At 32.7% G+C, this 19,246-nt stretch overlaps 1 protein-coding gene across 1 annotated transcript in view; it reads right to left on the bottom strand.

Moving 5' to 3' along the window:
* Zip89B (Zinc/iron regulated transporter-related protein 89B) overlaps positions 1-19,246 on the bottom strand; it is a 23,115-nt gene extending 3,869 nt beyond the window's left edge. The window contains exon 1 of the mRNA XM_085189530.1: positions 18,776-19,246. Coding sequence (XP_085045656.1) covers positions 18,776-19,082 — 307 coding nt within the window. The 5' untranslated portion in view covers positions 19,083-19,246. The remainder of the gene's footprint in view (positions 1-18,775) is intronic.

Below are 19,246 nucleotides of genomic sequence, written 5' to 3'. Positions count from 1 at the left end.
GTTCCCTCTGCCTGCATTATTATGGTCCAAAACGAGAATTTAGATAACGTTATTATAACCTAGATAACGTAATAGTGGCCTATTTGAGCTATCTTTCTCTAATTTGTAATAGTAATAGGTTTATCGTCAAAGTAGGCCATGATATTGCTATAACCGTCTTGTCCATGCGAGCGAAGTCACAAGTAATACACTAGTGTAAATATAAATAAGGCTCTCGATGAGATCATAGGGGATCTAACCGAGTGATCTTCACGATATTTTATTGATTTAAATCTAATAGTTTTGTTATTATGAACCGGAACTACATAAGGAAAACTCAAATGCATAATGCATTTTGTTCATTTTACAAAATAAAAATAAAAAAACAAAAATATTGTCAATACTACGCAGACATATAGTAGGGTCACTTCGTTTCCCACTTTCCGCCGAATTTTCGAGGCATTGCGTGTATAGTAGCGGAACTTATTGCCGCGATTTGCCTTGGTACCAGAGCAAAGAAATGAATATATTAATAAATAATAATTAATTCCCCCGAATGGTAATCGAACCCACAACCCTCGCGTTACAATGTTGGAGCTGGAGCGTGTGGCTCCACGATGACCTCAATTTTTTTTTAATATGAGCTCTAAAAAATTAGGCATAAGTTAAGTAAATATTCATTTATTATAATTAAGCTTACGATATGGGCGTGGTCTGTATGCCAGATGTCAAGGTGAAGCTTTAATAATAGTATGGCTTTGGTATGCCAACGCGGATATCGCAATGCTTGAGAGTAAATCAATATAGCAAGTACAATAGCAACTAGGTCACGAAATTGCACAAATTTATGCATTTTTCTTAGCTTCTCTCCTGCATATACTCGTAGCAAGGTAGGCAGAGGGAAGCTGGGAACCTGAGGTTATGAGTCTCCATTCTCCATTACGACATTCCCGTTCCCCACTTTTCGAATTCTTGAGGCATAGCGTGTTGAGTGGCGTAACTCAATGCCGCAAAACCAAAATAACATAATCAATGAAATGTTTAGTTTGTGACTCATATTGAATTCAAACATTTCATTGTGGTCTTAATCCATATATGTAATCAAATGAAAGTTTTTGTTATGTTGGTTTTGGTTTTTTTTAATAGTTTTAATTTAATCAACCAAAAATCTACATTTTTGATCAGTACCAGGAAAGGAATGCTGAGGAGAACATCATCATCATCATCAATCATCACTAACCTGCCCTCGTCTACTTCTGGGTATTTGTTTTTCAATAGCCAATAAAGCAAAAAAAGCGGAAACCAGTTGTAAAACATTCCATTCCCAATTTTCTATTTAATTCCATTCCAATTCTAGAGTTGAGTGGCGAAACTCAACGCCGCGTCGTGTCGAGGCATTTAAATAGTATAATTATTTCATTGTATTCTTTTATAATAACTGCCAGGTGTCCAATATTGTATGAAAGTACCTACCTACAATATACTTATTAACTTAGTAAAAATTAAAAGGTAAAACAACGGAATACTTGTATAGCCTGAGGCAAACTTTGCAAATTACTTTAAATCTCCCATTTTCTCGTTTCACCGCTTCAACTCGCATTCCGAACGCCCGTTGGTCGAGGCAGTTATGCCTTCGTTACGTTAGCCAATTTTCCATTAAGTTAAAATAAACTCTATTGTTATATAAATAAAATTAAATTTTAGTTATTGTTATAGTATCTAGATTTAAACCGCGTACTTATAATATTTGAAAGACTATTTCGTTGTATTACCGTCCATTTTTATAGCCTTGGATAGATTTTAATGATATTTTGTTTTCTAAATACAATGGACCAAATGGTAAAAAGGTTTCAATGTAAATAATTAATTAGTAAAATTTAGTAATTTTACTTTTAATTTAAGTATTTTAAATTTTATGACGCATAATGTAAAATTATTGTATTGAAATAATTTTTTTTCGCTAAACATAATAATTTTTAGCACTTTTGTATATACAAATATACGACAAATAAAATATTTGTATATACAAAAGTGCTAAAAAATATTATATAACAATCATATATATAATATTTGAAGCTATAAACGTAATACACAATCCACATTCATGTAATTGCCAAGAAAAATGTTAACAATTATACATGAACTAGCGGACGCGCGTAGCTTCGCCCGCTTATTTGGACTTTTAGGGGTGAATCCTAATAAACCATGAAACACGTGTTCAATGAAATAATTTTAAGAGTTTAAATTTCAAATCTTATAAAAATCCGTGGCGATTTAAAAAAAATTCTATACAAACTTTCAACCCCTATTTCATCCCCTTAGCAGCCGAATATTGCAAATTCCCGTCTTAGCGAGCACCTACGTCCTATAAATAACTCCTATGCAAGGTTTGAGATTCCTAGCTCTGGTAGTTTATGAGATTTCGTGATGAGTGAGTGACCTTTCGATTTTATATATGTAAAGATAGATATACATATATTCTTATAGAAATTCGAATTAAAACTATTAATTTGGGACAACGGAGACTTCCTATTTAAGATTGTATTAAAAGTAATAAGTTTTATTTATCTTAAATAAATTAAGTTGCAAAACAATAACAACTCAAAATGTATAATGACCAAAGTAAGCTAAAAAAACACTACAAACATAACAAAAGTTGCGTAAGACAATAAAGAAATAAATAGAAAATAGTATAAATAAAAGACAACAGTACTAAATATTCATGTTGAATAAATGTGAAAGATTTAGGTTGGCTGGCATACTAGATCGTTCTAAAGCACTTAAAATTCAGGACTTGCGCCGTGACCCCGCATAAGTAAACCTAAAATGGGAGAACGTAAGCATTTTCAACCTTATACGTTTGAATATAAGAGCTATGAAGTTGAGAAGTTGTTGTCGTTTGGTATTTCCCTGTGTCACTACACTGTTGCATAATTTCAAATTTGTATTTTTAAGCGCGGCCGAGCTTTAAAAAGAAAGGTTTTGTTTTTATTTAAATGTATTATTATAGAATTTTTGTAATCGACTATTTCATTGTTTATATTTTGAACTTAGAAAAACTATATTTGTAAAAGAAATTGAAAGAAATTATTAATTAGCTTCACCCTGTATTTCATTTTTCGTCGAATTCTGAAAACATTGTGTGTTGAGTGGTACAACTCAATGACGCGCTTAGCCTCGATAACAAAGCGAATAAATGAAATTCAAAGAAATATTTTTTGTCTATATGAAATATTTAATTTCTTCGAGTTGGAATCGAACCCACAATTACACGCTTGTACCCCTGAAACAGGAAGGCCTCATGTAACTTCTTAAGTGCAGTACATTCTCTATAACGGAAAGAATGTACTCGTATAATGAGTCCACGAAATGAGTCACTCAACACGAAATGCCTCCACAATTGATTTATAATATATGTACATGTATGTAAAATTCAGAATACATTTTATTTTCTCTAAGCTTCATGCACTTCCAGGTAAGAATTTTGCAATAATATAAAATACAAGTTAAGTTACTAATTTAACAATTACCTACTCACGGATACCTTTGTTTAAGAACAAAAGAAAAACAAGAAAAAAAAACAATCTTGAACTATCGTTCTAATTTATTTGTTGATGCCGACTTAAATCACCTTGCAGTTATATAAGTATTAGATAATATAAATATTATGATGTTACAAACAGTGTTTGCCAAAACGGAAGCGGAAATATTTTTTGTGACTTTTAATAAGTAATTATTTGTATATCAAATAAACATTATTTCTTAAATACAGTCAATTTCATAATTTTGGTTAATATTGCGTAGAGTCATACCATAGTAGTAGTAGTAGAGAATATGTGGGTTCGATCCCCACTTGAAGGAATTAATTATTATTTATTAATATTTTCATTTCTTCGATCTCCAATCACCAAGGCAAGAGTCGAGTACCGCCACTAGACAAGCAATGCCTCGAAAAAAATTCGGACGAAAGTGGGGAACGGAGTGTCTTATAAATAGGTTCCCTCTGCCTACCTTGCTGTGTGCGGGATACAGCGTGAAGATGAAAAAAAAATAAGTGTATGTACTCTACATTATTCGTCTTATATACGAAAGAGCGACAAAAAAACAATGGTAGCGCATAAATATTTGCAAAGTTAGCTTTCCTTGTGTTATGCTAAAAGGTATTTTTACCTTAAATATATTTTCCTATTTATTTTAAATGTAAAGTGTCTTAAAAATGATAATGTCATTTAGAACGCTAATATAATTTAGATAAGTATATAAATAGCTGCATATTTCAAGCGGGCGAAGCCGCTAGTTTTATAATAAAATAAAATTTTTCTTACAACGATTTATGTAAAGTCGATACGCATCATCGGGTACTGTAGACCGAATGACCTAGTAAGTAATCGATATTGTAAGCTATACTTCCTAAGAGCCCTGCAGTAAAACAAGTAGAGCCGAAAGCACCTATCATATTTCATTTAACATAGAGTTAATACACTAAGTAATTATATTTTTTATGTCTCTTTTGTGTACAATGTGCATAGAAAAACTATAATAACATTGTAAGCATATTTAAAGTAAATAATACCTATTTGTTTACGTAAGATTTTATTTTAATGAAATAATTGTGAATCTACATACTAAAACGCAACTTAAAGAAGAAATAACTAAGTTTGTAATGAAATTAATATAAATATATTTTTTTTATATAAAATTCCACACTATAGCTGGGTGAATTTATAATATAAATAAGGGAACCTAGAGGCTGCCATTTTAAATATATTCAGAATATTATTAATGTCGTCAAATAAAAAACCAGTACATTACATTTTATTCCATCTCACACTCTCTCTCTTTCTCTCTTATGTAAAACGCAATGTATATGTACTTACATGCACCTATGCATATCCTATAACGTATGTAATGTCCAAGAGACATGAACTTAACGGGCAGGCTTCAGGGGAGGCAAAGGGAACTTAGTGTTAAAACACTCCGTTCCCCACTTTCCATCGAACTCTGGAGGCAATGCGTGTACAATTAAGGGGAATTAAAATAATAAAAAGATGCTATCACAAAACTAACGGAAGTAGCTTGTATACAAAAAATGTTCTCAGATATTTTAACAAAACTATTAGATAACACCAATTACTTAACATCAATGGAAATTCTGTAAATATTTTCGCTTCGTTCGTAACGCCATTTGTAATTACATGGAAGTTTTACACAATGGCCTGATATAAATAACTTATTTAAGTTTTAGTGCTTACTCATGCGATACGTGCGCAATTTAAGGTGATTTTAATATAAGTACTAATATAATATAATAATACTAGCGGACGCGCGCAGCTTCGCTTGTTTATTTAGGGGTGAATTCTAATAAACCATGAAACACGTGTTCAATGAAATCTATTTAAGAGTCTGAATTTCAAATTTTTAAAAATCGGTGGCGATTAAAAAAAAATTCCATACAAACTTTAAACCCTTATTTCACCCCTTTAGGGTTAAAATTTTTCAAAATCCCTTCTTAGTGGATGTCCAGATTACGAAAGTAAACATCTGTCCAAATTTTACGTTTCTACGCACAGCGGTTACGGCTGTGCGTGCGTCTTACCTCAGTCAGTGAGGACAAGTTCTTTTATATATATAGATCAGTACTTAACCACTATTTATATATTATAAGATATAAAAACTATTTATAGTATTTAGAGATAAATGTGCTAAATACTTTTTTTTTTTTTTTTCAACTTCTAATTAAAAGCTACATTTGCTAAATACTTTTTTCAGCCTTACCCTGTATCCCGCACATAGTAGGGCAGAGGGAACCTGGAAACCTAGTGTTGAAACACTTACTTGACATTAAAACAATTCCGATCCCCACTTTCCACTGAATTCTGGAGACATCTGGCCTCGACTAAATTTTTTATTCAAAAAATTTTTCATAGTCGAATTAGACGATATATTTAAAGGAAATATTTGAGAGTACAGTATATCTATATATATAAAATCGAAAGGTCACTCACTCATCACGAAATCTCAGAAACTACATGTGCTAGGAATCTAAAATTTTGCATAGGAGTTATTTATAGGACGTAGGTGCTCGCTAAGACGGGAATTTGCAATATTCAACTTCTAAGGGGTTGTTTTTGGGGTTGAAAGTTTGTATGAAACTTCGTTACTACAAATGTTAGGAGTCTCAAATTTTGCATAGACGTCACTAGGACGTAGTCATGGATACAGAAATTAATAATAACATAGTTCACGCGGGTGTAACCGCGAGCGGGGAGCTAGTCTATCTATATATATAAAATCGAAAGGTCACTCACTCATCACGAAAACTCAGAAACTACATGTGCTAGGAATCTCAAATTTTGCATAGGTGTTATTTATAAGACGTAGGTGCTCGCTAAGACGGGAATTTGCAATATTCGACTTCTAAGGGGTTGTTTTTGGGGTTGAAAGTGTGTATGACACTTCGTTACTACAAATGCTAGGAGTTTCAAATTTTGCATGGACGTCACTTATAAGACGTAGGTACTCATGGAGATAGAAATTAATAATAACGTAGTTCACGCAGGCGAAGCCGCAGGCGGGCCGCTAGTTTTACATATGATATCATTCATATAAGAGTTTCATGTAACTGCTAGCCAATTAGGGGAGTATGACCTAGTTTAAAAAAAAACATATCCTAAGATAAACTGGGGCTGTGTAAAAATAGCACAAGCCTACGTCACACTGGAGTAAGAGGCGACCTATATAATTTTTAACATAATAATTTAATTTTAAGGCTTGGCAAGGCTGTAAACGCAATTGGTTGTGGGTTCGATCCCCACTCGAACAAATGAAATATTTGTTTTAAAATTATGTTTCGATTATGCATTTAATATTTTAATTTCTTAGGTGTCGAATCAAATTCGAGTAAAATCCGCCATTAAACTCGAAAAATTGACTGAAAAGTGGGGAACGGAGTGTTTTAACACTACTTTCCCTATGCACTGTACTTATGATATTAATTCTTTGTTAGCAAACAAATAGCGATTCAAATCACAATGAAGAAAACTTTAATCACTCATAGCTTCAAAATAAGACACGAGAATAAAGAAACACAATGCGACGCTGTTTCTGTTCAATTCGTTTCACTTAATGCGATTTTTTTCATGTTTTTGAATATGTATTCTAAATATTTTGTATAAAATATTGAAATATTGAATTTGGAAAAATTATATATTGCTCTAGTCAGTGGGTCTTACTTCAACTGCATTAACTCTATGAAGTAAAAAGAAATTATTTTATCAGTATTTATTTCCGTAGTAATTTTGAGAAATTATTTAAGTTAAACTTGTTTGTAACCCTGTTTTTAGGGGTGGAGATGAAAGAGCCTTATATTTCGACGTATAGTCACAAATATCACATTTTCTGACATTTTGGAGTATCATGGCGGCATGCTTGTAAATATTATAATTCAAGCGGACAACGATTATTTACGTTTTGTGTGCGACCCAAAAAAAAAACCTTTGTAAAATAATACCTGCCGGTGTTCCGCGGTAATGCAAAGTAAACTAAATACGAGACAATATCAACTTGAATTATATGAAAATAAATGTTAATAAGGTTTTTTTTTTCATGTCGGCTTTCCATTCCAACCTTCCACCGAATTATAGAGGCACTGCATGTTGAATTCCGGAGTTCAACGCCGCGTTTTGCCCCTTCCCAGAGCGAAGAAATAAAAATATGAAATGTTTAATTTCCTCGAGCGTGAATCGAACCCACGACCTGTCGCTGTTCCCTACAACTAGCTCTAGTCATAAAACAATGCCAGCATAGAATTCTCATGGACTTTATAAATCGAAGGAATCTATTTATTATTATGCAAGGCGCGTATCGCGTTTGTGAACCGGTATTTTAATGTTAGTAATTCATTATTAATTCCACCTTTTTCGGTGCTTGTGACGAAGAATTGAAATACTGGACCCAGTGACATGGATTTAAGGATACTAAATGCTAGTGGTACTAGGTTTGATTGTTATTGATCTATTAAAATAAAATACTGAGGCCAGTCGTGGCGCACAAGGATGTGAGTTCGATTCCCACTTGTGATATTTAATTCTTCGCTGTGGTCGAAACAAGGCGCTGCACGCAATGTCTCAAGAATTTAGCGGAAATTGGGGAGTGTTTTAACACTACTGTCTGCTCTACTCTATAGAATTTTTTATATGTAAATCGGTTTCATGTTACTCGTATATTTAAAAGTAACTTATTTTTCAATTGAAATAAGATTATTATAATTACTTGGAAAGACGGTAAATCAAAATATAAATAAATATATATGATTAACATTAAAAATTATTATTAATAATAAATATTGAGCGTATTTCCCCGACCTTGGTTTCTCAGTTGTATCATATTACTTAGTTGTATGTATGTAGGTACAATATATATATATATCTTGAAATGCAATCGTTAAGGTGACTCTTAAATAACCTTCTGCAAGTGGAAATAAGTTGTTTTCTAAATTTAAACATAAAGGAGGTATTAGCCAAAATTGAGAATTCACTAAAACCTCTTCGTACCTATAAAAAAATTAAAAATTCAGTCCATTTGCAATTGTTCAACTGTGGCATCAAGCACAAGAAAATATCGATAAAGAGATCCTTTTAAGAAAATAGTTTTAGATTAAGAATAGTATTGCAAAAACTTGCTTATTATGATTCCAAACAAGATCTTAGGTAGCAGGCACTTGGCAAAAGAGAACCTAGCCAGCTTTATACTAACTGGAGGGATCGATTGAATACGAGGCAGTTTCGGTTGGTCTGGGCTAGCAAGATCTGAAGGCTGTCACACAAAACCGTGAGCAGAGGAATTTCCTTCTACGAGCTCTATCTCCCTGATGAGGGATAAAAGGAATACATCATCGTCATCATCACCAACTGCCGGTTGATTCTTGGTGGTGGCCAAGCACAAGTATTTAAATAAAAAAACAATCAAAATCTTCTTCAAAGAAAACAATTGTGAATAAAGCGTAGGTAAACCTATAGGTACACGCCACCGGAACAAATAAGAATCGGTTGTTAATAACAATTAATTAAACTCTACATCTACTTACAATGTAATATGTACATATACCTACCTATATATAAAATAAGTAAGGTAGATAAGTATCATCACCTACCATGCTTTTTTTAACCGACTTTTGTAAGAAAAGGAGGTTATCAATTCAACTGTAATTTTTTTACACAATCTATTCTATACCAATATTTGCCATTCAACTAATTGCCACGTAATGCCTCCAGAATTCGGCAGAGAGTTGGGAACAGAGTGTCTTACTTAACACTAGGTTCCCTCTGCCTATCCTACTGTGTGCGGGATACAGCGTGAAGCTGATATCATATTTGCTTTAAAAAATTATACAAAAAAAGCTGATTTTAATTGATAGTTTAAAATAAATAATTTCTAGTTTAAATCCGTATTAGTCAAGACATGTTCATACGAAGACGTGTCTATTACGTAAACTGACCAAGTTCATGGCTGTCACGGCCTACAATTAACGACTTGGATAGCGTGACTATAATTTATAAGAAAGCTAAGTTTTTGCTAATGCTAACCAGAAATAGTATTAAAATAGTGTTGTCATAGCAACCTTGGTTTAGTATGGGTTGCCGTTTTCACTTCACCCTCGATAAATTATTATTATTGTTGAAGAAATTTTGTTGAAAAAAATTATTAAATTTAAATAGTGTTAACTCAATATTTCTAGTTTCAAGAGTATGATGACATATTGGACGAAGAAGCGGGATATATGTGTATTATAATGTTTTTTAGATACATTAATTTTAAGGAACATAAAAAAAATCAGCTTCACGCTGCATCCCACACACAGCAGGGTAGGCAGAGGGAACCAAGTGTTAAGACACTCCATTCCCCACTTTCTTCCGAATTCTGGAGGCATTGCGTGTTGAGTGGCAGATCTCAACGCCGCGTTTTGCCTCGACACCAGAAGAAAAAAATGGAAATATAAACGTAAATAAATATTTCACTTCCCCGAGTGGGGATCGAACCCACAACCGTCGCGTTACAATCACACCCTTGTGCCACTGCGCTACGACGGCGCCACTAATATATGATACTAAGATATCTATTTATTGTAATTACAAAGTAATATTTGCCTTATAGAAAAACCTTGTAACTTAGTCTACCTAGATCCGCTTCTTATGTTTATTCCAACATAATTATACATATAATAAGTGAATCGTATTAATATTAATAACAAAATAATATAAATAACTTAAAAAACATTATTCTTATAAATTATTCAGTTTTATAATAACCTATGGGGTTTTCCTTTAAAGATAATTATATTTATAGCACTATATTAGAAAAGATACCATGGTGACAATAAACATTTTATTATATGCAATCACCTACATTGATATATATAATAAACAAGTGGACCCGAACGCGGCTACGCCCGCTTGAACTATACGAATATTTATTAAATATATTTATGAAATTGTTTTCAGTTTTCAATAGTGAGATGCGTTAAGCAAGCTCATTTTGGGTGACGTTTTCTAACAACAAACTGTGCAAATTGTTGCTTACCAACGGTCGCATGGCGACGGTTGTTATTAACATGGCGGAATAAATTGCATGTTAAATTAATAAGTATTTTAATATATTGGTATATATCGATAATATTACAAATATGAGAAAAAAAAGTATCCTATGTTCATCCTGAGACCCTCAAGTATCTCTATATGAGTATTTTATCACAATTAAATTAGCAGTTTGGCCCTGATTGCGTAAAAGACAGACAGACACACAGAGTTACTTTCAAATTTATAATATAGGTATGGATTGTATCTTTATCGAACTAGTAGTTTAATTTTATATAACGCAACTAACTTTGTTTGCATTTGTTAACTATGTAGTTGCGGCAGTTCCGGCCTTTTTATACTTACTGCTATTTAAATATTTATTGTACAAAGTAAAGTTTTTAAAGTGTATGTATTTTCTTATGTCTAAACTATTTTTTTTTATGTTTATCTTCAAGTATTTTATCGAATATGCATGCCTTAACGGATAACAGGAAAAACAAGGTGATAAAATCCGTTTTTTAATTTTCTAAAAACTTGTCGTTGTTCTTTTTTTAACTTATTACTCGAGGAAGTTCTGCTAATATTACAATAAATATGAAATGTTATATTTTTAAATGCTTTTTTCTATATACTGCTGTTGCTTTTAAAAAATAATTTTCAATAATAATTTTCAAAAATAAATTTTAATTTTAATAAGATTCACATAGATAGATACATATATATAAAATCATTAATAGAATTTTGTCAAAAAATATTTAAAAATGATGAAGCCGTGATAATGCTATGATGGAGTATGTGAAAGACCGTGAAAAGTGAAGTAGGTTCCGCAGGAAGGCAGACCAATGCAGACAAGGATCAATGCCAGGAGAAAGAAGACAATAGTTCATCATACCGTCTGACAAAACCTGGCAATTGCAGGACTTTTTAATATACTGGCACATTTAATTTTAAATTTGAAATCCAATTTTAAAGTAAAAGCCGCAGGTAGTCGCTAGTCTTACAGATAATGAAGTAGTCAGTAAATATGTCTTTGATTGACTTAAATATGATGAAACTGTCATATTATGTTGATATATAGCTTTACTACTAAAATGCTTGTAAATACTTCACTTATCGTTTCTTTTATGAAAGAAGATGTTTAGCCTTGGTTAAATATAACAATATATCGACAGATAAAATATTCGAGCTGTCGTAATTATTCATAGGTAATTAAAATTATTTTTTACAAAAAAAAATACTTTTGCTATTGTGTCACATAAAAAAAACAATAGATGTTAAATAAGCTTTATGGGTGCAATCAGCTTTGTTTATCGGCAGTGATGCATGGTGACATATATAACATTGTTTAAATTGAATGAATACCTATTTGTGTACAAAGTAATATTGTCACGTAATTTGTTAATATTTATTTATTTTTAGCTTCACGCTGTATCCCGCATTTAGCAGGCTATCCTGTTAAATGCGGGATACAGTGTCTTCTTATTCTTCCTCCTGACAATAATCCCGGCTATTACCAGGGTCTGCCTTCCTACTCAACCTACTCCACTTTGCACGGTCTTTTGCCTTGGTGGTTAGACCATTGACTCTCATGTCCTGCATCACGACATCTAACCAGCACTTCCTTGGGCGTCCGGGAGGTTTCACTCCAGAAACTGATATAGAGTGAGGGAGACTAATGTTTAGATATTCCACTCCCCACTTTCGGCCGAATTCTAGAAGCATTTGTGGCGGAATTCTGCCTCAACTCAAATTCATTTCCTCAAGTGGGAATCGAACTCACACCTTTTCGCGTTTATAGTCACACAATTGTGCTCTTGCAACACTGGCCTCAATGATTGATTGATCGACATCAATCCTATATTATTGATTAATTTAACGGAACTATGCTTTCCTGTCGACTATAAAATAAGTATTTAGAACGGCCTTGCCACTGCTTCCTTTTCTATTTGTTGTAGGAAGAACTATATGAGTAAAATTGGTTATATCATTGGAATCACGTTTACCTTGACTTATTATTAGAATTTTAATAACAACATAATATTATGAAGTAAAAGAAATATGCTAACAGTTCAGTTCTATAATTTAATGTAAAACGTGTTAAATAATAAAAAATATTCGGTACGATGTCTACTTGAGGAAATTAAATATTTATTTAAATTTATACATATTTACATTTCTTTGCTCTGGTATCGCCACTCAACATGCAGTGCCTCCAGAATTCGAAAAGTGAGGAACGGAGCGCCTTAACACTAGGTTCCCTCTGCCTCCCTGCTGTGTACAGTATACAGGTGATTTTTTTTTTCAATCAATATCAAGAAATACTACAGTCTACATTAAGGTGTAGAATTACGCGACGACATTACAAATGACAAACGAGTAGGTACAATATATCGATTTGTGCATTCCGAATTAAGCAATTGTTGCAAAAGCGTGAAAGTGCAGACAGTTACTTTTCATTTTAGCTGAGTGTTTCATGTTTTTGTTAATGTTCATTTTTAACCGACTTCTGTAAGAAAAGGAGGTTATCAATTCGACGGTTTTTGACGGTTACCTCATAACTTTTGACTGGGTGAACTGATTTAGATTTTTTTTAGTTATATTTATTTTCATTTGGTACCAGGGCGTAGAAATGAAAATATTGATAAATATTAATTTATTAACTCGAATGGATTTATTAATAAATCAATTATTCATTAATTATTTATTAATTATTGCTAATAAATAAAAGATTATTAAATAAAGTTAAAGTAAACTTGAGGTAACAAGTAAATTTGCTTGTAAAATTGCAACAACATTTGCCGTCACGAGGCACTCTAGACATTTATTAGATTGCGAATTTATTTTCATATATATAAAGGAGATAAACGAGATAGCCATTCGTTTATCTATTTGTATCTAATCTATAACGCTTATTACCTAACGGTTACGGCGTTATGCTGATATTTTAACAAAGAAAAAACATAGATAAGTCCCAAAGATATTATTTACTTATCTAAAATTGAAACAGCGATGACATTTTTTTCAAGAATGCATGACAAATGGCGCACTATAGGAAAAATCGATAGAATTATATAAAGAAGTTTGTTTTTACCCGACTGCAAAGGAAGAGTTATGTTTTTACTCTTAATTTACAGGCGTACGTATAGTAAAAATGGAAAAATCTTTGAAAATTAAATAAAAGTGAATCATTTTATTTGAACTTGAAATCTTTCCAATATACTTTTTTGTCACTCTGTGATCCGCACATAGCAGGGTAGGCACAGGGAACCTGGGGACCTAGTGCTAAGACTGACAGAGGCATTACGTGTGAACAATTGCGACACCGCATTTTTAAGTAAATCGGGAAAATATTTTAATATTAAAATTAATTAATTTAAACTTAAAAGTGGCTTTTAAAGAGAGTATAAAAAGGAGCCCTAAGTTTAAAACTTTCTATAGCAATCGACAACTGTCATGGCATCATATCACAATATACGATAAGAAATATTCCGACTTTCATTCAGGTAGGTGACCTTTAAACGAGGGTACTACTGTTACTAGTAAACGACTGGTTCTGGGTTCGATTCTTTCTCGAGGAAATGAAATATTTATTCAAATTTATATTTTCATTTATTCGCTCTGGTGTCGGGGTTAAACCCGACAATGACTTCCGCCACTAATCAAGCGATGAGTCCAGAATTCGGCGGAATATAGAAAATGGGGAGACTTAACATTAGGTTCCCTCTACCTAGCCTGCTGTCTGCGGGATACAGCGTGAAACTAATATTTTTTATCACTAATAATTAAGGTGAACGGTATATTTACAATTACCATTTATAACATGAACATGGTATATCTAATCAGGTGAAGCTATTGACTTAGTGGCAATTATTGTTGCGAAATAAGCCTTTAATCAATGATTTGTAATAACGTCCAATAGAATATTAGAACGAATTAATTGTTTCGTAATATTATAAATTACTAGCGGCCCGCCCGCGGCTTCGTCCGCGTAAACTACGTTATTATTAATTTCTGTATCCATGAGTACCTACGTCCTATAAGTGACGTCCATGCAAAATTTGAGACTCCTAGCATTTGCAGTAACGAAGTTTCATACAAACTTTCAACCCCAAAAACAACTCCTTAGAAGTCGAATATTGCAAATTCCCGTCTTAGCGAGCACCTACGTCCTATAAATAGCTCCTATGAAAAATTTCAGATTCCTAGCACATGTAGTTTCTGAGATTTCGTGATGAGTGAGTGTCCTTTCGATTTTAAATATATACATAATTTTATCGGCTCTACGCTATATGTGTAATACTTAAATAAAAATTTCGCTGTAAATAAATATTTCCTTTCCTCGAGTGGGGATCGAACCCACATCGACATCTGTCGATTTTGCAGCACACTTTATGCCCACGTCTGGATTTTATTTATTATTTTTATTATAAGAATACAATTTTATAACAAAGTAAATTATGCTGAGTCAAGACAATTAATTTAGTTTGTTTGTAGGTTCTGTTGATTTCCTTTTCTAAGTAGAGAACTTTTACCAATTTTTCGAATACTGTGTGTTATAGTGTTTAAATTACTAATTTTAGTTATTTGTCTATATCAACTTTTCATATATAATTACGTAAACAAACGGAATTATTTTAAAGTAATAAGGAAAAAGTTTTGTTCTCGTTATAAACAAGTAAAAGATGGTTGGTACCAATAAAATGAACATTTTCCTCGTTTCCTCCATTTATGACCATGAATAAAATAAAAGTTACTAGACAGGGTTTTATGTAATATTTCTATTAAACGGCTTAACATTTTAATAGAAAAATTAAAGGAACAGATTTGACTTGACTTGATAGAATATTATTTACTTCTACTAAAAATTAAAATTAAATTATATCAGCATCATTTACGCTGTATCCACATAGTGTAGGTAGAGGGAACCTACTGTTAATACACTCCGTTCTCCACTTTCCACCGCATTCTTCAATTTCTTCTAGATCTTCAAATGTTAATATCTATGTTTCTTTCGAAAATACTTAGCCAAAAGCTTTGATAGTTGATATTAAGTCTTTTTAAACAGCTCATATAAAAGAAACATAGTTAAATATGTAGCTATATGTACTATGTTCATATATATGTAACGACTTTAAACGTTCACCTGGCAGGTAGTTTCCCACGGCCGTTCCTTAGATTTCCTCATTACGACTGACGAATCGTTACTCATTCCAACATTAATTACGCATTTGCCGTTAAACCCATTATTTAAGTTGAAATAAATTACGTATTTTTTTATATTACTCTAAATAATATTTATAGTTAATAGTTAAATATGATAAAATATTTTTTGTTGTTATAATCAATATATCAAAAGCCATAATTAAATGTCGAATCCACGATGACCCGTGAGGCTAACAACGACATTAATGTCTAATTTACCAAGATATTAATATGAAGTTATCTATGACTTGATAACTGGTATAATTTTTTTTTTCAGTTTCACATGGTATCCCGCTTATAGCAGTGTAGGCAGAGGGAACCTAGTGCTAAAACATTCTCTCTGCAATTTCTGTTTGTGCCGGAGGCATTCCGTACATTCGAGTAGCGAACCTCAACGCCAAGCTTGGCCTTAGTATCTACTAAAGCGAGGAAAATTAAAATATCAATATATAATAATTAATTCCCCCAATGGGAATGGAATGCACAACCGTCGCGTTTATGTACACGCTTGTGCCACTACGCCACGACGGAATCGGTATTAGAATTAAGTACGCATTTAACCTAGTTAATTCTAATACCATCAGGTTATTATTTTACGCTAAGTAGATACTTTACAAATTTTGATTAGGAGACTTATCGAAAATAGCTTTGTCTACCATAATATTGTTTAGTAAGAGAAAATGAAACCTATTTGTTAATTTAATGTTATTATGAAGTAATAACTACGGCCAAACGAAAACTCATGCTAGTATCTTTGTTAAAGCCGAAAGAACTACTCGTTCTCTCGTTCTTTCGTCAGAGGCAGCTTACAGCTAAGACAATCTACTTCCCAGTTTACGCTGAACTTTGAGGCGTTGCGTGTTGAGTGGCGGAATTCAACGCCGCATTTGCCTCGCTACTAGAACGAGAAAATGAAAATATTAAATACTTCATTTTCTCGAGTGGGAATTGAAAAATTTGCTGCTTAAAATTTGGGGATATGAAATTTTAATTTGCACCAAATCGTTGCTGCGACGAAGTTTAGGTGGACATAATTGATAATTAAAAACATATTAAAATAATTATCTTTATATTATAATTACATTTAATAATAATTGAAATATTGAAAAGTTAACTATTATATATTCAATTCTCATGGGATATAGCAAGTCTTCGATACAAAAGGCGCATGTCTCTGTGTTTCCCTTCATTGAATTGGTAATAAGTTAATTGTAATCGTGTCCGGTCTGCTGAACAGACAACAGGAAAGTCGACTAGACATATCAAACAAGGGTTCCCAGATTAATTTTATTTATAGAACCTCGATATATATCGAGCTTTTTAGTATGTGAGGCCAGTCGAGGCGCCCTCGAGCAAATTAAATATTTATTTAAATTTAAATTTTCATTTCGTCGCTCTTGTGTCGAGGCGCGGTGTTGAGTTCCGCTACTCAATACGCAATGCCTCCAGAATTTAGCGGATAGTGGGTAACGGAGTCTTAACAGTAGGTTCCTTATGCCTACCTTGCCGTATATGGAATAGGATAGCGTAAAACTGTTTTTTTGTTGTTTTTTTTAATATGTAAACGTTTGGGGAATCCTAACCTTGAGAATATGTTATGAATATAAATATACTTTATTCTGTTTTTATCGTCTGTAAGCCAAATGCCATTTATTTACTTTAAAATTGACCAACAAAAGGTCGAGGGGAACTGGATTTCATATCGTACTTTCCCGTCCTTGCCTTTCGTTACACTGGTACAATTGTTGTCGTTATACTGAACTTAGTTTATGCTATAGTTAAGGAGAATGGATGTTTTTCTCATATTTATTTTTATTTAGAGCGAAATATTATGGCGATTGTTGTTTAAAATTGGCAATTTGCGACAATGTTTTTATTTTTTATTTTTTTTTATCAGCTTCACACAAAAGGGTAGGCAGAGGGAACCCAGCTAGTTCCCCACTTTCTGCCGAATACTGGAGGCATTGAGTGTCAAGTGGCAGAAATCAACGAGACGACGAAGAGCGATGAAATGGAAATATAAACGGAAATAAATATTCACCTCGAATGGGGATCGAACCCATAACCGTCGCGTTACAGTCACACCCTTGTGCCGCTGCGCCACGAGGACCTCAACAAAGTTGAAGACAGTAAAGTAAATACAATATTGAAGCAACAAGATGGACGTCTGGCACACATACCCAGTGACGGCGCTTGCGCAACAATTAGATAATGTCCGCTTACATTCTAAGAACAACCAACAATCGAACCTTGTTCAAATATTCATTTCCTAAGTTCAAATATAAAATTGGTAAAAACTTGCATTCAATCAATTTTTTATTCCAAATTGCTATTAATAATAATTTGATGTATTTCCTTTTTATTTTACACAAAATTAATTCCCATCACGAATACGATTTAATGTTTTAATGATAATTAATTTAGATTTAATATTTTATATCGTGGTATCACTAACGAAAAACAATAACGAAATTATAAAGCAACGAATATTTGAAATGAGGAGGAAAATCGTTTCTATATGAGTATAAATGATGATGGTATTCGTTATAAACATCGTTATTTTCCTCTTAGATTAACGAATATTACGACGCTCTCGCATACTTCGTTCGTTTAACGGCGTTAATGACCGTGTTATTTATTAATGACTTTTAAATATTATTATTGCGTATTATATATGTTTAGTTTTATCATCAATTAGTTTTTAAAATAACTTATTGATGATAATATTAATATTTATAAATTGTGTAATTTCTAATTTATAACAAGATAAACAATCAGTTTTAAAGCCGGTTAACCTTAAAATTAAATAATAATTATTATAGAGAGATAAAAAATATATTCTCATATTGGAATATTTAATTTATTACATAAATAGGACGCTACGACAAGTATGTCATTATTTCAACATAAGTACTTACAAAATACTTTAATAGTTTTATTAACTTTGCTATTAGGATTTGTTTAATTTTCATTTAGTAATGACAAATACAATCTGATAACGTGAATAAATAAGTACTTACATTGCAAATCTTCAATGTTGTGATCGACTTCAGGTAGCAAATGGAGAAATGTGGTGGACAACAACACACCTCCTCCAAAGGAGAGCAAAGTCATAACCACTCTATTTTTCGATTTTAGATTCCCAGCATCATCAGCGGAGATCCATCTGAAACGCCTTGCCAGGAATAGTGGTACGATACCACAAATCATGGAGGCGCAGAAGAGGGTCGCCATTGCAACCCCTTTTGCTATAACCACTCCGCTTGTATCATCATGATCGTCGTCATGAGCGTGGTCGTGGTCATCATGTCTCAAAAGACTTTCCATTTTTTTATTTTTTTTATTTCAGGTCGTACTTCTTAGAGATGTGCAGAACAATTGCTCTGCGTGAAGGACACGTGCTCTTTTATACGTTGCGGTATCAGCGATATGCGCGTGCGCCGGCTTAGAGCGGCGCGCCTGTACTATAGACACTATAGTGGAGACCGCTT

The sequence above is a fragment of the Heliconius melpomene genome, chromosome 8, assembly GCF_056956725.1.
Source record: "Heliconius melpomene rosina isolate 202511_hmr_F chromosome 8, ASM5695672v1, whole genome shotgun sequence".
In the NCBI taxonomy this organism is placed as follows: Eukaryota; Metazoa; Arthropoda; class Insecta; order Lepidoptera; family Nymphalidae; genus Heliconius; species Heliconius melpomene.
The sequence above is the reverse complement of the archived record's forward strand: the minus strand, read 5'-3'. Positions and strand labels throughout refer to the sequence as shown.